At 40.8% G+C, this 21,013-nt stretch overlaps 1 protein-coding gene across 3 annotated transcripts; it reads right to left on the reverse strand.

Annotated features, from left to right (window-relative positions):
- Positions 1–278: 278 nt before the first annotated feature.
- Positions 279–20,346, reverse strand: LOC142074702 (zinc finger protein 131-like). Of its 3 annotated transcripts, none has more exons than XM_075135501.1 (8): positions 20,240–20,346; positions 17,219–17,344; positions 16,448–16,586; positions 14,820–14,921; positions 13,466–13,610; positions 10,717–11,402; positions 6,098–6,228; positions 279–2,399 (listed from the first exon to the last, which is right to left on the reverse strand). In XM_075135501.1, exons 3-8 carry the CDS (start codon positions 16,569–16,571, stop codon positions 1,737–1,739), a joined length of 1,851 nt encoding a protein of 616 aa, XP_074991602.1. In that variant the 5' UTR covers positions 16,572–16,586; positions 17,219–17,344; positions 20,240–20,346; the 3' UTR covers positions 279–1,736. The 3 variants fall into 3 exon arrangements, with proteins under 3 accessions (XP_074991602.1, XP_074991603.1, XP_074991604.1); XM_075135502.1 differs by lacking the exon at positions 20,240–20,346 and adding an exon at positions 19,772–19,861; XM_075135503.1 differs by lacking the exon at positions 17,219–17,344 and having other exon boundaries at positions 20,240–20,345.
- Between the last annotated feature and the right edge of the window lie 667 nt (positions 20,347–21,013).

A 21,013-nucleotide genomic window follows, 5' to 3' on the forward strand; every position in this document is an offset into this window, starting at 1 on the left:
TTAGGGTTATGCAGCTAAGCAAGCAGGCCTGTCCCCTGTGTGTTATCAAAAGACAGGCTTCTTATCAGAAGCCAGGTATAAATACAACAGCCAACTTTTACTTTCATGATTAACATTGGCCCACATTCTTCCCTCTGCACAGAGTCTCATCACATATTACTTGCATCTCAGAAAACACAAAACATCATAAAAAAAGAATGCAAGTTATGTTAATCAAATTGTTTGAAATTTTAATTGAGATCCATGTTTGTTTTGCAACAGTTTCTCAAAGGCTACGTTACGATGAAACACAAGAATCATTTTGAATGAGACTAAATAAAAGCGCAAATCTCAGGAAATAATTCTGCATTTGGAGAAGACTGAATAGAAAAGCCTGATTTTAACTAAGATCTACAGGATTACCAAGAGCATTAGGGAACGTCCTTGCAAAAATTCCTCCCTTTAGTTAAGGCTTTGAAAAGAAAGTTTTTCAGAAGTATGGAGGCACCTCTAATCTCAAGGCAATAATTGAGAATTAGAAGTCCTTAGCATCCTTAAACATAGAGCCAGACAAGTATTTTCTAAACAAACTTAACTTTACAGTAATGAGCTATTAGTCTTATTAAAATGAGATTGATTCTTGCCACTGGGATCTGGCACTGTAATTGCCAGTCACTCAGTTCCTAATTTATTGGATGAAGCAAATAATGCAACATTTCATGGCTGGTATTTTTTTATTGTCTAATATTGATTAAAATATTTACACTCCTACTTTTCAATCCACATTTTAGCACTCATACCTATGGCTTTTACTTTTAGTACAACATCTGTGTGTCAAGTGTCAGAATTTCATTTCAAAAAAACAGGAACCTGATACCATAATAGACAAGTCTTCTCTATATTTATGTTTAAAAATATTCAGTTTCAAAAATGACGATTTATAAAAGAAGAGTCTGCTGGTAGCTTTCTTCCAGCTCATGTTTACCACAGATTCTACTGAGCTTTTCCTAATTTAAAGCGTCCCTTTTAGAGTGTCCTGCTGCCTCCACGTGGAATCTGTTTCCTCCCTCACTCCCCCTTAAATTTAATGGGGAAAAAAAAATATCAGTAGCTGACAATTTTAAGCAAAAATATAAAGCGCTATAACATTATCTACATTGCCTTTTACTGAACTAGGTTCTTGAACACCCTAGGAGCTTTGTGGAAATTTAACCAGTGTCGAAAAGGCACTGGATTTTTGTGCTCCAAGACCTCCAGCAACAATGTTTTTTCCCCAGCCTGAAAGTTAGGGACTGCTGTTAGGAAACGGCAAACAGTCTGCCCAGAAAATTTACAGGTACCCAATTGGCCACTTACATTAGAACCCACCAGATTTTACTGATTCTTCTGCCACAGACACCCTGCAAATCTATAACAAGAGTTTGCTTCTATGGCAAGAGGAAAAGAGGTAAAGTTACTCTTACATATACCCAGGGATGGTGTAACAGTGATACAAGCTACTCATTATTAAAATCCTCACAAAGCTGTCATCTCTGTGGCAGTTTCTGTTCCATGGTATTACATGAATGGGAAAGTTATTTTTCACATATGAGAGAAGTTTAGTTGTACATGAAGAAAGCTAACTTTGGTCCACTCGTCCAGCTTCCTGAGGACAGCATATTGGAAAGATGACCACTGACAGTTCAAAAACCAATGTAAAAGCTAACAAAAATAATTGGGTATTTCATTCCTAAATCTGCGCAGTGTGGTTATTTGTCCTAGTCATCCACCTTTTCATTCTGTGTGTCCACTACTTGTTGAGTTTTTAAGTCTTCAGCTTGTTCATGATCTTCCTTATCTACATCATCTACTTGACTAGTTTCCTTTTCTTCTGCTTCTCCTTGATCAACAATTTCATATTCTACTTGTTCCAGGTCTGTTCCATCTATAAGTTCTGCCTGTACTTCTTCCATCTGTATTTGATTTACATGCTCAACATGTAACTGCTCCACATGAACTTCAGCACCTTGTTCAGTCTGAATGTGTTCAACTTCCAAGTAACTAATTTGCACCTGTTCTTGCAGTTCCTCCATCTGTGTGCCTTTCACTTGACTGTCCTGTATGAGATCTTGGCGCATCTGTTCCACAGTTACCTGTGCAGGATCCACTTGTACCTGAATTACTGGTAGGACATGGACTTGCTCCACTTGTTCTATTATAGTCATTGATGTTACTGGTTCAGCTTCCACAGCTTCCACTGGAAGAACCTCTTCTGTCACTATTCGTTCTGAAATATTGTGCATGTCTTTGAGATGCCTTCTCAGCTCACTGCCTTGCATAAACCACAGATCACATAAGGTACAGTGGTTGGGTTTGTCACCGGTGTGTATTACCAAGTGATCTTTAAATTGATCCCAGCTGTTAAACACACTGTTACAAACCTGAAACAAAAGATACAGTATGTTAAACAGTGCCAACAGAAATATGACAAAGTATAGTACCTATTTCAGATCATAGCTTCACATAGTGTAGCTTCTTGCTATTTGGATTAAAAAAACCATGTACGTTAGAGGTAAGAGCTGAGAAGTCAGCTTCAGATGAACAGAAGATATGGTATTTATTTATTTTTAAGAAACTGTGTGCCATTTTGAGTTGTGCATTCACAGGATACCTACAAAATTTATGAGTCAGTACAGCATTTGAAAGTTTTCTTATTTTAACCTTATGTGAAATTCACATACAGATTCACACCCCAATAAATGTCTGGTGCTAGAATTTTGGGTGGAAAGCTATTTATGTAACAATATTGTATGATGAAAGTGTAATACAAACTGTCCTTTTACTGAAGTTCTAGATGCAGTACTACTAGCCAACTTTTCCTTATCAGCTTTCATTTGTTCATGGCATTGTAAGATTTACCTGGTGTCCTGGTTTCGGCTGGGATAGAGTTAAATTTCTTCTTAGTGCTGTGTTTTGGATTCAGTATGAGAATAATGTTGATAACACACTGATGTTTTAGTTGTTGCTAAGTACCCTGCTAGTCAAGGACTGTTCAGCTTCCCATGCTCTGCCAGGTGCACAAGAAGCTGTGAGGGAGCATAGGTAGGACAGTTAGCCCAACTGGCCAATGGGGTATTCCATACCATATGACGTCATGCTCAGTATATAAATAAGAGGCGTGGTCCAGGAAGTAGTGATCGCTGTTTGGGCGTTGCTCGGCGGGTGGTGAGCAATTGCATTGTGCATCACTCATTTTGTATATTCTACCATTATTATTATTTTTTTTTCCCCCTTCCTTTTCTGTTCTATTAAACTGTCTTTATCTCAATCCACGAATTTTACTTTTTTTTTCAGTTTTCTCCCCCATCCCACTGTGGGATGGGGAGTGAGCGAGCAGTTGCATGGTGTTTGGCTGCCTGCCCGGTTAAACCACAACAGTCCTTTTTGGGCACAAAGGGTTGAGATAACAACACCTCTGACCCGAGCGGGTTAAAACAAATTGGTTATAAGCATTCATTATATCAGTTTAGTAGTCGCTGGTCACAATGTTGGTTTATTTGCTCTCAGAGTTGTTGGATCTGTTCTTGGAGTTTTGGTCTGTAGCACCTTACTGGCTGTATATACTGCTGATTATCAGTATTTATGTGGGGCTAGACTAAACTTCCATTTTGCCATTTCAAAAAAATACTTGAGTGATTTCAGCAGATAAAAATATCTTAAAACTCCATCCCTTTAAGTCTCTTCCAGCTAAAAGTACTGCTTTGACTGCAGACATACTATTTTCACAAAGCACTTGAGCACACTTCCTTCCCTTCAGCGGGCACTGAGGTAAGTAGCCTGAAAACAACACACACAGACACTGCAGAAATGAATGAGGTGTCAGAGTAGAAGAGAGAAGAGTGGGGTAGAGTCAGGCTTGGAGTAAAGAAACAGGCTCAGGGGTCTTTGTCCATGCAAGTGTTCTTGGCTGCAGAAAGAAGCAAAGAACATGCATTTCACTGTTGGCACCCCTTCACTGTTGGCAAATATTTTTGAAACAGAATGTTCCATCTCCTCAATTTTCAGCAACAGCACAGAAGGATGATGGAGTACCTGACAGGGATTAACTCAAGGAACAGGTCTGTGCAATGGAACCGAATATCCCCATTTTGCTGTTGAAGTCTTAAAACCGTATTTGTGATGCTAGTGACATGCTTTTTGTCCCCCCCAGGCTCATGCTTTAGAAAGAAGTTGCACACACACTTCTTAAAATACTAACCTTATAGATAAGCACTCAAAATTACTTAGTCATACATAAAGGTAATGACTATCAGCAATGCCCAAGCACATAATTACTGTTCTTGCCACATAGAGCCTAATTCAGTACTCAAGGCATACAACAAAGAGCATCAAAAGCACTCATCAAGCAAGTGCAATTTTGTTTTCTCCTCTTTGCTCAGTGTCCTGGTTTCGGCTGGGATAGGGTTAAATTTCTTCCTAGTGCTGTGTTTTGGATTTAGTATGAGAAGAATGTTGATAACACACTGATGTTTTCAGTTGTTGCTAAGTACCCTCCTAGTCCAAGGACAGCCAGCCCAGCTGGCTAATGGGGTATTCCATACCATGTGACGTCATGCTCAGTATATGAATGGTAGGCGTGATCCAGGAAGTACCGATCGCTACTTGGTTATCGGTCAGCGCGGGTGGTGAGCAATTGCATTGTGCATCACTCATTTTGTATATTCTATCATTATTTATTATTATTATTTTCCCTTTTCTGTTCTATTAAACTGTCTTTATCTCAACCCACGAATTTTTTTCACTCTTACCCTTCCGATTCTCTCCCCGTCCCACTGGGGGGCAGGGGGGGAGTGAGTGAGCGGCTGTGTGGTATTTGGCTGCCTGCCAGATTAAACCACGACATTCAGTGAGCCAAGATTTTATTTATTGAACACTATTCAAATTTAGTTCTAAAGAGAAAAAAAATCAAGAAAAATTTATCCAAGAATTGCTGTAGTTGGTGCAGGCTGAAATAACACTAACCCACATTCACAATATCTGTAACAGAGAAAGCTATGAGGTGAAGCAATTAAACCAAAGGGTCACAAAGAAAAAACAGTATCTTCAGTGAAGCTACTAGGTACAACTTTGTATTATACAGTAGTTCTCATGTTCAAAACAAACTTATCTTTAAGACAAAGGTATGCTTCCAAGAATTAACTTCAGACTAGCATAACAACCAAACGATGCAACAGCATCAGTGAAACTTCTGATTAAATGATTTGATTAGCAACACACAGAATTCATTCATCTCCTGCAGTATTCACTGCTTTCTGTGAATAAGATCACTCTCTTTTTTTGGAACAAATAAAGCTGATATCCAGCAGTTTTCTTTACTACACAACCCAATTTAACCTCAAACCACAGCCATTCTGTGAACTGAATAAAGTGAGAGCCTTAAGGTGGGGAGGGGGGAAGTGTGTTCTTATTTGAGACTGTCACAACAGCGGAGCAGCAAAATGGCAAATAAAAATGCTACAACCAACCTCAGCTCTCCTATTTTCTAGCTTTTCAGAATCAACTTTTAAAAGCTAAGTAACATTCTTCTGAACAGCTTTTCAAATGTCAGCTACGTATAGTGACCAAGTACCCTAGCTATCCATCTACAGCATCTATATTTGCTTAAAAGACATTACAGATTGTCATCATAAGTTGTAATGACTTTCCAGGCAAAGTCAATATATTGGTATCAAACAGAAGAATAATAAAATAGGAAATAAAATAGTACTTTGTATTTTGGACTTTAGTGAAGCATGCTCACAAGCAGGAAAGGCCTAGGTCAGTGCATCAAGAACCTTGAAAAGGAAGCAGAAAGATCAATAAGATGCAGATGAACACTTACCTACCCACAAGAATCTCTCTGATTAACAAAGTATTATGAAGCTCCATATCAGTAATTCCATATTTTAAATGGAACTACTTAGGTATAAGAATTTACCCTCATGTTGTGGTTGAATGCAATCTTTATAATTTATTTTACTAAAAGAAGTTCTTGGAGACATAAGCCCACTCTCATTGCCTTTCCTGCTCAGTACTCCCACACTCCCTCAGCACAGGAAGGAGGTATCTAGCCTCAGACTCTGCTACTTCCATTACCCACCTGACATTCGTACAGCTTCTTTCTTCCCTTTTTAGCTCCAGCTCCAGACTGACAGGCTGTCAGGTGACATTTGAGTGTGCTATTCCTAGCAAAACGTTCATGGCAGTTTGGACATTCAAATGGTTTTTCACCTGTTAAGACAGACACAGGGATTTGTAAGCATATAAAACCAGCCAGTTTTTGGTCAGCTCTCTCTTCTTCCCCTCTCCCTTTTGTGTAGGTTGATAAATATGCTGTAAAGACATGGCCAACTGGATTATTCTACAGAAGAAGATAAAGACATTCTATGTAAACTTTATTTATGTAAACAAAAGGGCAAAAACCTAATGTGGAGTCATAACTCTCATTTATAAAAAAAACAAAACAAAACACAAAAACCAACAACAAACAAACAATGTAACATAATTACCAGTGCCTTTTAATGTACATTTAGGTTTTTATGGAAGTTAGATTACTATTCTGACAAAATATCTTAAAGAAATAGCAGCTATTTCTCTCTCTTCACCTGATAATATTAACAGTTAAAGACTCAACATTAGTATATACAAAGTGACACATTAAAGAAGGAAGTATTTAAATAATACAAAGTTTTATTTTCAAGAATAACAGCTTATGCTTGAGAGCTGAAACTGAGCTCCTGAAAAAGAAGTTGGCACAGAATGACCATGAAGTAACAATGCATCAGTATTAAAACAAACAAACAAAAAAATGCATCATTATTAAAACAAACAAACAAAACAAAACCCAAAACTTTCATCCAAAGTAGTATATTGTTATTACCATCATCAAGTAGTAACAAAGAACAACTGGTGTCTCTGTTTACTAATTTCATCATGCACAAAACGCAATGAAATTCAAGGAAATTAAAGTACAAAAAATTAGGAACAGTGTGTTTCTTCTGAAAGTCTGATAATTAATCTGTTGGAGGTACTGATACAAATATAACTACTGAAACAAACTACTTAATGAACTCCAAAAGAGGCTGAGACATTTCAGTGAGTAACATAAGAATCTATTCTAGCTAGATTAAGTTTAAAAGCCTACATTTTCAGGAATGCAGTAGTTATTGACTACTGAGATGGAAAGCCAATAAACCTGTATTTTCAGAAATAAAGATATTCAGAAGTGCCTAATTAGCTTTTCAAAAGAAATCCACAAGTAGCCTATAATTCTCACTTATACACCTAAAGGCCACAGAAAAATGTTAAATGGTGGGAATATTCCCCTTAATGGTTATAAAAGGCTATGTTTTTGGAGACTGTTGTATAGGTAATGCAGAGGATGCTGAACTGCCATCAGTCTTGTAGATTAAAAATCACGGACTTTGTGCGAGCAACCAAATACATTGGTGAGCCAAGAGGATACTAGAGAACAAAACACACCACAGACCTTCACCTGCCCTGTGATCTGGTCACATTTAAAGAGTTACTTGGAGCAAGGCACCGCCCAGTCAAGGACAGATTTATTCTATTCTTACTCAAATTCTTTAATAATATTCAATGTATTCTGCCAAAAGTATCTGAAAGTGACAATTCAAAGACAACAGTGGCAATATCCAAAGGCCAAAAGACATTGTGTGACTTCTTGCACAGTGCAAATCAATGCTGTGACCTCAGCTGCACTGGACACAGCAGCGATGGAAAACAGAGAGAGCATATCAGCCTGCCTCTAGCTTGAGAAACGCACTGGCGAGCTGGGGGATAAACTCCTCTGCTAAAGGTGACAACTTGCTTCTCTTCCCCTGGGTGTCATCCAACTACGAGTTTAGTCTCATCTAAGTGAGATTTTATAAAGAGGGAGGGTTCTGGCCTGATCTAACAATTATCTTTTTTCCATTTATGAGAACGGGTGAGATTTCACTTGCCAATCGTAAGTAACTCACAGGACAGAAATTCTGACCTAAGATAGTCCAATATTGTGCTGGTCCTTTATAATCCTACAGCCATAGGAAGGAGATTGCCCAAAATAAATATTTTTTAACCCAAAGACATTCATAACAACACAGTGACTTTTATTTGCCTAATATGTAAGAAATACCAGGGAATTCAACCATAACCATAAAGCTGCCATATCATTATTTAGATTGGGTTTAGAGAAAAATAGTAAGCCTAGTTGGGTTTTTTTGTTCATTTGTTTTTTCTTTTTTCCCCCCACAAACACACCAAAGGCAGGCATTTATCAAATGAACTTCTTGGGATCATTTATTCAAGGTATGTAAATACAGTCCATTTATACACTCCTATGGAAGATGTTATTTGCAGTTTAAAGTACACTTCCTGTAAAACATATTTTAGATTTATGAAGAATGGCAAAGACCTTGATTAATTTTTCCTATGAAGTTTGTATAATCTGCATACAAATTACTTCAGTTACAGGGTTTTCAGACAAGGACTGATTCATTTGGCTGCTTGGAGCACATCACAACTCCTTCACTTCCACCTTTGCTCATATGAGCACACACACGCTCCATAAAAGGAAAAAAAAAGAAAAAAAAAATCAAGAAGGCCTAACTTTGAGAAATATTCAGCAGTCAAAATTCCCAGTAAAATCAGAGGGAATCAAAGCTGTTCAATGTCTCTTTCTGCTAGGGGATATAAGCTTTGCAAAATACCAGGATTAGACAAGCATATTGAGAGCAGTAGCTTCATTCTAAGATTGATTTCTGCATGAGGAAATCACTCTTCTTGTGCAAGACAAATTAGAGCTATTGAACTCAACAGATATACATTATTTAAGTGCAGCTTTGCAGAATTTCTGTCCTACGAGTTACTTATGGTTGGCAAGTGAAATCTCATTCATTCTCATAAAGGGAAAAAAAAGAGAATCATTAGATCAGGCCAAAAAACCTCCCTCTTTATAAGTTCTGGAGATGACTTTGTTAGTACGTTCAGTTACATGACACAGAAGACAATTTTGAGTTTTTTTTCCAGAGACTCAGAAGCTGCTTAAGGCACTGTACGCATCCGCGAGAAAAAACTCCATAGTTCTCCTTCCTTTCTTTTATTGAGACAAAGATAATAGCCATTGGTAATGTTAAATTCCTGCATCAAAAAGAATTACCAACCCTGATAAGGTGTCTATTTCTGCTCCAATTGCTACTTTCATGTTATTGCTGGTGTTGTGATTAAGCAGCAACAGGATCAAATACTTTGTAGGACATTTTCTCCCTGGCCTTTTAATTTCATTTTCATATTCAACCAGTACTATACAGAATTAAGAACTTAGAAAGCCTTTGGCTCAATGGGAGTTTTTCCACTGACCTTAGGAGACCACAGTTAAATGGTAGTATCTGGTTTAATTTTAAGCTTAAGGCTTTCAAAATGCTGAACTGGAAGTAATTAGATTCCATGTGTTATACTTGTATCAATAAATATTTAGAAAGTACTCTGCATCTCCTGTGATATGCTAAGTTGCTTCATCCCCAAAATCCTTTGTCACAACAACAACCAACATACTGTGATATTTGGGTTACTCCGTTAATCCGCCACAAACTTTTCTCTGAGAAGACTTTTGTTAAGTAGCTTGTATTTGGCTTGGTCATAATGGAGAAACACTCCCTACTTCATAGGGGATAAGGATTTGCCAAAGACTTTTTATAAATGCAACTTTTAAGGGGCCATTGGGAGTAGACTGGATACAATGTCATATATCAATACTCAGCAGTCCCATACACAGATACAAAAAAGTTCCAATTAAAAGGCTTTAGCAACAACAACAAGCTGCGAAAGAAACAGGACTGCTACCCTTCATTAAATTCTTACTGATGACTCATGACTGACATATTAAACAAAAACATCTGAAAGATCAGGACAACATATATTTTACATTCAGAGAGCTATCTATATAATGCTCAGTACCTATTCAGATAGTACGGACTTTTCAGTGAGATGAAGAAATAGCATCTTAATCTCCTATATTATATAGAAGAAGGAGCACAAGTCATTTTGTACTCAAAAGATGCTACCCAGATTTCAGAGGGGCAGATTTTACAGTAACAAAAGTCTATTTATAGTCACTAGAAATGTTTTGCTGTGTTAATTAACAAAGAAAATGAAATCATAGATGAGATGTCAAGAACAAGGGTGAAACTTTCAAACAAGATGGTACAAGAGAGAGTTGTTAGGTGGGTATTTTATGCCTAATGCATTAATAGGCATTTGCTCAGAAGTTCTGTTAGTTAAAGAAACCCTTTAAATTGTGTATTCCACCGAGAAGCTCACAGTTCAGATCATATTTCAACAGAAACATTTACTAGTAGAATTGTGAAAATAAGAGTAGCTTGGCACTTTTGAAGAAGAAAACATGCTTTAAGAAATGATTTTGAAAAAAATCTTTAAGATTTAATAGACCTGAGAGAGAAGCTTCATTAGCGCTTTCTGGTTTTAGGTGGCTATTTTTAACCACCTCAATCCCTCAAAGTTTATATCAATGGAAAACAAACAAACAAAAAAAATAAAAACCCAAAACAAAACAGCATTTTAGTTGTAACTAGAAGCCAAGTATTTCTAGCACTCAGGACTCGTGTTCTCTTCAGCATATTCTCTATTTCCCCAAAACATGCAAAAACCCAAAATGCTAGAGCCAAAGCCACAAGTACAGGACCATAGCAGTGCTCTTACCTGTGTGCTTCCGGAGGTGCTCTTTAAAATGTCCAAAGTGGTCAAACTGCTTATCACAGTACTGGCATATATGTATTTTTTTGCCAGGTCTTTGCTTCTTGCTGGCACCACCTTCATCAAGGTGGTAACAGGTGAGGTGCTGTTTCAAAGCACTCTCTCGTAGGTACCTTTTATTGCATATGTCACACTTATAACTCTCAGTAGAGTGCGTTTTCATGTGTTCCTTAAAATGGTAAAACAATTTAAACGAACGGTTACATTTCTCACAGTGGAATAAATTCTTCACGTGTGACAGCTGAAGTTCCACAATTTCAATACCTTCTACCTGTTTGCACGAGGGATCAGTTGCACTATCACCTTCTTCTTGGATCTGGCATTTTGCCTCTCCCTGACGATACTTACTGGTGATATCTGCCAAAAGAGCCAAAGCAGATTCATCTGATGTACCCGTTGTCTGTATGTACTTTATAGATTGCTCTGCAGAAGCTACTTCAAGTGTTTTGATGCTGTCATCTTCCACTTCAATTGTCCCCTCAGCAATCTCAACCTCAATTTCAACAGGCTCCGATTCTGCAGATGGCAGTGTTTCTGTGATAACATTAGAGGTTTCAGCTATCTTCCTCTTTTTCGGTTTATTTTTACCTTGCGTTTGATTTGATTCTAAGGGTGATGAATTTTCTTTGTTCCTGCAAAGCATTTGCATAAACATAGTTAAGATCCATAAGCACTTACATAACAATTCCTGCCTGATACTGAGCTTCTGCATTAAACACTCGCTAGCTGTTTCTCAAAGAAGCTGAATGATGAATGACCACATAACCTGCATGCATTTCAGAAGCTAATTTGTCTTTAATCTATACTCCTTAGAGCTGTAGAATAGCATGGTTAAAGCTGTGGAGCCTTTGACATAAGGTTACTAAAGTGTTTTAAATAGCTCTGCTTGAAGGATACACGCCACCTATCAAGAAGAAAGGCCAGTTAGCCTAATGACATAGGTTTACCTAAGAAACTTGTGAAATTCTGTACTTGGAAAGAAAACTTCCCCGAAGGAAGGAGTTCTTTGGCCTGCCTACTCAGAAATAAGATTCAAGTCCTTCCTACGCTATTCACCTCTTAAGCTCTGGAGTGCATGCAATTGCCTGCAGCACTTACAGCTTGCTAGAAAACACTACAGCTGTGACTTCACACAATGATTATTATAACATCTTGTACTTCAGGAAAGCACACAGCTAACAGCTGAGGTAAAAAAAAAAAGCCACTGGGATGTGGAAAGAGTATTCTAGTTTAATTTTCTGGGCTTAAACATAACCCCCAGCTCTGTTCCTCTTCTCCTTGCACCATAAACACACAACCCCCTTCCTCCAAGATGTCAGGGATAGCATCCCATCTCAAACACAGACAGAGCTGAGTGGGCCAATGCTTTCAAGTCACACCCTCATGATTATCCACAGCACTTACATGCTGGAGGTTTTACTATTGATTATGAGTTTCGAAAATGAGTGGCTATCTTCCCCTCAAATCAGACTGACGAGTAATTTGTGCTTTTACCTTCCTTTGCAGCCTGATGAATCCTTTTATGTAACCTACTCCCTATCACTTTCAGGTTTTCTAGTAATAGGAGAGATAAGGTTTTTCTCCAGTTCTCCTAGCTTAATCTTAATAATGTCAAAAAAAGGGTGTTGGAGGGTAGGACTAGAAATGCACAATCCCATCTTTCCTATTAAAAAAAATAATTACATACTTATTCAGCTCTGCTACCAATCCACAGAATAAGCACAGAATAAGTTGATTCAAAAAAATCAACACTGATGTTGAAAACCAAGTTTCCAGTGTACCATATCATGGAGGTTTTGGTTTTTTTTTGTTTTTTTTTTAAAAAAAAAGTTAGCTGGCTACTAGAGGAACTCGGGTTCAATGCCACTCTCCTTAGCTAGTGTATCTGGGGAGATAAAGAAGAAGCAACAGTCTTTCCTTAGCCTGAACACAAAGACCTTTCAGCAGGTCTAGAACAGAAAGCAAGGATAACCGTAATGCTGGGAGGCATTTACTGCCCCTCCCTCTGCTTCATGACAGAAGAACAGTGTAGCATACAGAAGGAATGAGAACATGACAGCGCTTTGTGAAAGGGAAGAAAAACAGCATGATGGAAATGGCACCTGCTTTTTTCAGGTTGGAGTTTGGTAATGGAGTACAGTTCCTGGTACTGGATAAAAGGTGCCACAGCAACATTTGATTAAGTACTGATCCCATATAAAACTGATTATAACAATTACACTCATTCAAGAAGTTTGAGAGATTAATTTTGCACCAAGAAGTTTTAAAATCACTGCCTATTCTCTTGAAAGCAGAAAGCTGCATGAAATCAAAACACCAGCACAAACTTGTTAATGTGGTCTAATTACCTGAGACACATCATCACTGTACACCCAGCTCTCAATCAGGTGTGGGCAGTCAGATAGCACAGAGACCTGGTATTAGTTACCACAAAGTCACAGCCCTACAATGTCTGCAACATTTACCAGCCATGTCACTTGTCATCGAGTTCCAGCCCAAAGAATGTGACGTTCATTTTTTAGCCTTTATGATTCTGACCCATATCTTATAGTAGAAGAATATACAGTCCCACACAAGTTTAGGAGGTTCCAGGATAAAGAACAGCACTGCAAAATACTGGCAGCCAGCTCTCGTAAAAGGATTCTTAAGACTCTACATTTCAGTGTTGGGAAGAAAAAGAGGCTTATGTGTTTACCTGATTTCAAGTGCTTTGATTGCTTCTAACATCTGTAGATACTCAGCTGCTTTCCAAACATCATTTGCTTCTTCCTCACCTTGGACCATTAGTTTTGCTGTATAGGTGAACTCAATTAGGTGACGAAATGCCATGTTACTTACACCTGTTTACAAGCAAGAAAAACAGCCTCTTTTAGCAATTCTTCAGTTTCATCTATCTGCTGAATCTTGCACACTTGCCTGCTCACAGTACTTTGACAGCCAGTTTCATGAAGATGCCACCCTTGAAAGGTTCACGTTGGAATAAAGTCTACTATAGAAACACATGAATCTGGAACAACTACAGAGTCATGCCATGACAAAGATAAAAGGAAGGATAAGACGGACAAAAAGCTGTTTGTATAGAATAATAAAAAGTATAAATTTAAACATAAAAATATGATCTCTCTCTCTCTCAAGAGACCTCTGAGCAGCAAGTTACTGGAAGCTGAAGTACTGCTCCAGGAAATTGCTCCTTGCCTACCAGGCAAGTATTGCTCCACATCTATCCTGTTCTTGCACCCCAGCCAAGGCATCTTTTTCTTTTTAATTTTTCTTCAGGGGAAGTTTTCTCCAGTGGTGATTAGCTACCTGTACTGGTTTTGGCTGGGATAGAGTTAAATTTCTTCACAGTAGCTTGTATGGGGCTATGTTTTGGATTTGTGCTGGAAACAGTGTTGATAACACAGGGATGTTTTAGTTATTGCTGAGCAGTGCTTACACAGCGTCAAGGCCTTTTCTACTCCTCACGCTGCCCCGCCAGCAAGTAGGCTGGAGGTGCACAAAAAGTTGGGAGGGGACACAGTTGGGACAGCTGACCCCAACCGACCAAAGGGATATTCCATACCATATGACATCATGCTCAGCAATAAAACTGGGGGGGGAGGTGGGCGGAAGGGCCACTGCTCGGGGACTGGCTGGGCATCGGTCAGTTGGTGGCAAGCAATTGTTTTCATTTGCATCACTTGTCTTTCTTGGGTTTTATTTTCCTCTTTCTTTGTTATTTTTTCTCTTTTCCTTACCATTTTTAAAAAATTATTATTTCTTTTTAATTATTAAACTTTTTATCTCAACCCACGAGTTTATTTCTCACTTTTACCCTTCCAATTCTCTCCCCCATCCCACTGGGGGGGAATGAGCGAGCCTGGCTGTGTGGTGCTTAGTTGCCGGTCAGGGTTAAACCACAACACTACCTCAGAACAACTCAAGAGCTGAGATCTAGAAAGCTAATCGATATGACCAAGCATGCATTTAAGCCCATACCAAGGATACTACATTCATTTTGAGCTTGGGCACACAACTCTGAAGGTTTTTATTTGCATGAATCAGACTACCTTCAATCTCCACCAAGGGCTCCTGAGTGAAATCTTGGAAGAATTTGTAGAAGAACTGGCTACAGGCAGCAAGAACAGCCTTATGAGCTTTGAAATGGTGACCTACAAAGAGAGACAAAAATTTTGGTTTAGGATAACACCTTCCTTACTCATAGTGCAGAATAAGTGCAGATGCAGAGAAGAGAACGGCTGCAGAACCACCCAGCCTACAAATCTATTCCAGCAGCATATAGTCACTTAGTATGTCTCCTTGTAACATGGGATACCACTGCAGCTAGCCTGTCCCATCTCATGCAGACCCTCGCTGACATCACTGATCTTGTTGAAGCTCTGCAACTCAATCAGCTGGAGGACTCACTCACTCCAGAGTGTTTCTCTTTTCAGATATTTAAGTTATGGGAAATTCCTGTGCAAATTTTTTCCTGTATGTCTTGGGCTCAGCTCTCGGGTTTTATCCAGGCTCTCCTTGGTTTTTGCTGCTCTTACATACAGATGTATTTTATCATCACTTCTGCCAGTATAAAGATCCCTGCAGAACAGAAGTAGTTCTGCTCTGTTCTTCCTGTTTTCCAGACCGTGTATTCCCCATCACTGTGTTGCCTTCTCCCTGGTGCAGGCATAAACATTCATAAGGCTCCGTGGGACAGAGGTAAGAGAAGCAACATGGATTAGAACTACACAGCTGCACAAGAAAACAGTTTTGAGCTCAACACATGGATTTGGTAACACTAGAGCAGGAACAAACATTCAGGATAAGTTTTGTGCAAGCACTGTCAGTGAAACTACGGTGATTCCAGAAGAGTAATTTTTTCTTCATTTGCTTACTTTTTTCTAATCCAGGCTCTGTAGGACCCTTTTCCTTCAAGTGAGTTCTTGCTATCCTTTTAAGGATCAGGTGGTACTCCTTTAGCTAGGTCTGTCCTAGCGGACACTGCTTATCTTCCTTGAAGTGCTCATTCATTCTAAGACATGTTTGGGATAAGAAGCAATCTTGGGTGATCTATCAGACACCACCTTTTCTAATGAGATAATAAGCACTTATATCTCTGTCTTCCTTTTAAACTAATACTTATGTCTTTAGAACACATAGAAAAAGAAAAGTGAGTTGTTCTACCCTATTTTAACTATATATTAAAATAGTAGGCAGATACTAGAGAAGCAAGAAGGCAATCTTATTTCAAGCTGGTGTTTTGGGGTTTTTTTTGTTGTTTGTTTTTTGTTTTTTTTTTTTGTTTTTTTTTTGTTTTTTTTTTAAATAATCAACCAATATTTGTATAAGTTCTCTGCATGCAAACAGTCAGCTCAAGTTAGAGAAAGATATTTTTACAATGTTTTGGAAATCCTTAGACAACATGTTAAATATAGTACAGCAGTTTCAAAGTGGGCTTCTATCTGAAAATATTTAGCCCTTTATTTGGAAAAGCAGAAGCAAAATTATTAATCACTGCTGGAGACTCTGTTCACCCCAAGATTTTAAATGAAACTCTGCAAGCAACTGGCACACCAATACAGAACCAAGAATTTGTTAGCAACCCAGTTTGACAGCTGACCTGTGGCAAACCCAACAGCTTCCCAGCACGGCTTTCAGAATTCTCTGTATACCAACTGGTTCTCAGGCCTGTACATACCATCGACAATCAGAGTGATATCCGTAAACTGGTCCTGCTCACGTTGTTCATTCAGTCTATCCAAAATAACTTTATAGTGTTCAGGGAATTCCTGGATACATTCCATCATTTCTTCGGCTTCCATGGCAAAAGGACTAGTCTGCAAAAGATGTGGTAGGACAGTAAGAATACTGCGCCACTCAGTAAATACTATGCACAGTCAGGTTAGTATACAAACATGAATTAACTAGCACTTTTCAGGGACTACAAAACCAATAGAAACACCAAACTGTCTTGGTAACAGGTTTACCTGATTTTAGCTGACAGGTAGGAAATGTTAGGGTTAATAAAGTGGAGTATGGCCTTATTTATACACATGAAAAAACAGTCAAAGTGGGTAAGTGCATTTCTTTATTCTACAGATTCAGCAGGGACCCACCTCCCTCAAAGCAAATACTGCAGGGATGTAACATCTCTACAGCTAACTATTCTACAACATCTCAGCAGCATAATGTCAGAATCTACATAAAGTTACTTCTTACAATTCTACCAATCCACTTGGTGGAAGAACAGGTCTGAAAATTTTCATATTTAAGTCACATTTTGTATCTAGTGAACACAAGATGTTTACTTCCTTTAAATAAGGATGTAATAAAGCAGCACTTTTCAGCTTCTGAGTACATAGGAGTTGCCAGCGATTTAATGTGTTGTCACACCCAAGAGCAAAGAGCTTCTTATTCACCCAGCCTTCTTACACTTCTCCCCCTGCAAGGTGAAATATTCTTTGCCAACCTTTTGAAAGAGACATGTAGGCTTGTAATCTGATGGCTCTTCCTCCCTTGCTTATACAACAAACATAGCTGGGGGTGGGAGTTGCAGAGGTTCTCAAACCTGAAGAGGTTTAGCAGAACTCTGTGCCTGTGGATGAGACACAGATGTTAGTGTGCTACTTATGCAAAAGAATCTCTGGAGAGAGTCCAAGTGCTTCAATGAAAGCATTTCACAAATTAACTCCAGGCAAAATGACTTCAGATCTGTGCAGCAGCACTCATCTTTAACTCCCACATTCACATGGCTCACACTGAGAATGCCACAGAAAAAGCAAAGACATTTCAAAGTCACATTAACGCAGAAACTTTGTTTCTTTTCACAGTCTAACTCACTTTGAAGAACATATGGTTTCTGAGAGAAGATGGGTTTAGGCTTGAATGGGTCTTAAAGGAATTTGAGACATACCCTTCACTATATTGTTATACTTAATATGGACAAAAGGAAGAAAGTCAGGAGAGCAGCTAGTATCAAACCAAACATTGAATATAGAGATGGAAAATTCTGGCATGGCAAAGAAGCAGTTATCTTCAGAGTGCTAGAAGAAACTAGATAGCAGGTGCTCCCTAACTTCTGGTGCAGATTTTTTGTGTGCGATTGGAATTGGAAAGTCCTGAGCACAAACCTGTTCCTTACGTGTACTAACCACATCTGAGCTGATGCCACCATGCTTGCTAACTCCCCTGTGCAGCTGTGTAAATTCTACCTCGCTTCCAACAAACACACATACTGGTATATGGGGTTCAATAGAAGTAGAGAGGAGAAGAATTACCTGATTACGATAAAAGCAAAGTTATTTTCTTATTACTAACAGACATCAAGTAAAGGAAATTGTGGAATTCCTATTTTTACCACAAAACACACTCTTTCTTGCATCTCAGAAAAACTGTCCCATGGAGAAGTCATTTTGCCAAGAGCGTGAAAAAAGAGGAGCAGAAGCAACTGCTTATGGAAGTTTAGTTCTATCTGCTATCACTGCTTTGCCAAGCAGATGCTGAAATACATATCAGGATCTTGTGAGGGCAAGGGGGAAGGTGAGGTTGAAGGGAGAGAATGCTGCTGTTGCCTTCACTTCACCTTATCTGTAATGATGGGTCTAAGACAGATGACCAGCAGCTCCTGCCTTTCTTCCATCATCTGGTATCCCACATAAAGTCTCATGTGGGAAGTTGTCAGCCACTTACTTCACTGTTTAATTCTTCTTGCCCATTTTTGACACATTGTACAAGGATAGATGACTTGCAGTTAAAAGCATAATTCCCTAAAAGTTAAACCAAACAAAATTTTGACCCCCAAATCTCACGATTTCCACCTATCCAAAATTTACTTCCAAATCGCATGTTTGTAAGAAGATCTTACAAAAAAAACCCTCAAAATAACAGAGCAAGCCCCCCCCAAATCTAAGAAATTTTAAAAAGTTTCAGTCTTTCTCAGAACACTGAAAATCACGAATAAGAAAACAACTTATGAAAGGTAATTTATTGTCCTGAATTAACACAAAACTAGTAAAAAAATGTGAATTTATCACATAACTACAGTTGCAGCATTCATTGAGTATTCTCATTTTAAACTCGGTGATATTGCACAAGAAAGCCCAACAGAACAGAATATGTTTAATGAGAGCATGACTACTTTGGAGCAAGAAGTGAAAGGCACAGACCTCAGAGAAAAACCAAGAAGCCAAGGAAGGCAGACAGAAGTGATCCAATTTGATGCTTACATGCAGGCTCATAGATGAGTGATGGAAACTGAACTAATTCAGTTAGTTACCTGAATTTTCTTGGAAAACCCAGTTGACTACTGACTTAACCTTATCAACTTCTGACACTGGATGCATCTCACATGATATGCATGCAATTTGCAGATCTGTTCTTATAAATCTACCTCAATGAAGCCATCTTATTATTTCCATGCTCCTGGACTTCAGCAGGAACTCCTCTTATTTTAGGCACTAGATATTTGTTTTCTTTGCCTATACAAATCATACACAAATGCAGGCAGGCAGAGCAGAGTTATGGCAATTCAGACAACATGGATCAGCAGACTGAGCACTGGCTAAACCACTGCCATCTTGTTGTAGCCACCTCAGGAAAGGAGAACAAGGGGTGTTTGGTGGGTAACAGCAGTGGTTGCTTCAAGATAACACAGATGTGAGAACTTCTTGTGCACTTTGCTATATGTTTTTCTTCAAAAATAACAACCGCAGAGCAAGGATGCAAGCCAGCCCCTCGCCCCTCCCCCAGACAAGGCCTCGCTCCCGCTGAGGCAGAGGCGACCCAGGCACCCACGCTCGACCGAGCCGAGCAGGGCACACACCAGGTGCCGCACTGCCAAGGGGCAGGAGAGGCCTCTCGCTGCCCGTAGCGGCTGCGAGGCAGCACCACGACCTGCTGTCGGTGCCCCTTGCAGCCCCCGCCGGCGCGAGGCGAGGCGAGGCGAGGCGAGGCGAGGCGAGGCCCGGCCCGGCCCGGCCCGGCCCGGCCCGGCCCGGCCCGGCCCCCTCGCGGCCACACGCACCGCCTCCGAGCTTCAGCCCGCGCACCCCGTGGTTAACCGCAGCCTCCTGCACCCGAGCCGCAGCCCCATTGGCGGGCGCTGATGGCAATCAGCGCAACCCCCGCCAATCGTAAGGCGGCGGCAGACCCCGCCCCATGCGGAGGAGCCAATGAGCACCCGCCGAGTTCCAGGAGCGGGAGAAGGCGGAAGGCCTAGCCAGCGCCGAGTGCCCGCCGGGCACGGGCTCTTTGAGAGCGTCGTAGGCAACCGCCGGCAGGCGCGAGTATCCCACAGGGGCGCCCCCGAGGAGAGGACAGGACCCGACCGGTGCCGGCCTGAGCCATGCGTTTAGCAGCACCGCCGCCTCGTTAGACGTTATTACGTCATCAAAGCGCGCATTAAATCGATCCCTGTTCAATTCCCGGCCGGGTCGCGCCCCAGCGGCGCGGCACTCCGCGGGGTGGGGAGGCGGTTCCGCTAGGTACTCACCGCGAGGAGCCCCTCGTCCTGCCGCGATCGCTCCGCCGTTACCGCTTCCTGCTCCCCAGCACGTTGAAAAGCGGGGCAGGCGCCGGCCAATCGCGACTCGCATTCCCGGCCTGCACCACGCGGCGGAAGTGACGCCAAAGTCACCTTTCACACGACAGGGCGCACAGGCGGCGGGGGGCGCGGTTCGACTGCTCGGTGCATTCTGGGAGTTGTAGTCTGGGCGGGAGGGTGTCAGCACCGCACGGCTGCGAGCAGGGAGCGGTCGTTGGGGCTGGGAGGTGCCGCCGTGAGAAGCCGCAGCCGGGGCGGGCCTGGGAGCGGGGCGGGCGAGCTGCCTCCCCCAGGGCTGGCACACCCCTGTGCCACCGGCGCTACCCGCACAGGAGCAGGCAGTCCCCGCTTCGTGCAGTCCCGGCCCGGAGCTGCGCCGGGAGTCCCGGCGGCGGCGGGCAGCCACTCCGCCCGGCAGGACGGTTGGCTGGAGGAGCGGCCGGCGGCGGCCGCCTGGCGCCCCGCCGGAGGGCGGTGTGGCGGCGAGGAGGTGGCCTCGGCTGTTCCGCCCTTGGGAGGGGCACGGCTGCTTTCTGAACATGAAAGAAAAATGCAATTAAATTCACCATTAAGATAAGATTAAACGCTGTCGTTTTTCCCAGACCTCAAGTCTGTGCGTTCACCAGTTTCATAAATGAACCAACAAATCCGTGCAAATTACTGTCTGTCCTGGTTTCGGCTGGGATAGGGTTAAATTTCTTCCTAGTGCTGTGTTTTGGATTT

The sequence above is a fragment of the Calonectris borealis genome, chromosome W, assembly GCF_964195595.1.
Source record: "Calonectris borealis chromosome W, bCalBor7.hap1.2, whole genome shotgun sequence".
Lineage (NCBI taxonomy): Eukaryota > Metazoa > Chordata > Aves > Procellariiformes > Procellariidae > Calonectris > Calonectris borealis.

Bases quoted from the DNA above. Each gene is read 5' to 3' on its own strand.
- LOC142074702 (XM_075135501.1), bottom strand. From the start codon at position 16,571: ATGGAAGCCGAAGAAATGATGGAATGTATCCAGGAATTCCCTGAACAC. The intron at 13,611-14,819 runs GTAGTCTGATTC...GCTTGTAAACAG, and splicing joins GCCCTTGGTGGAGATTGAAG to GTGTAAGTAACATGGCATTT. The intron at 6,229-10,716 runs GTAAGAGCACTG...CTGTCTTAACAG, and splicing joins GCACCTCCGGAAGCACACAG to GTGAAAAACCATTTGAATGT.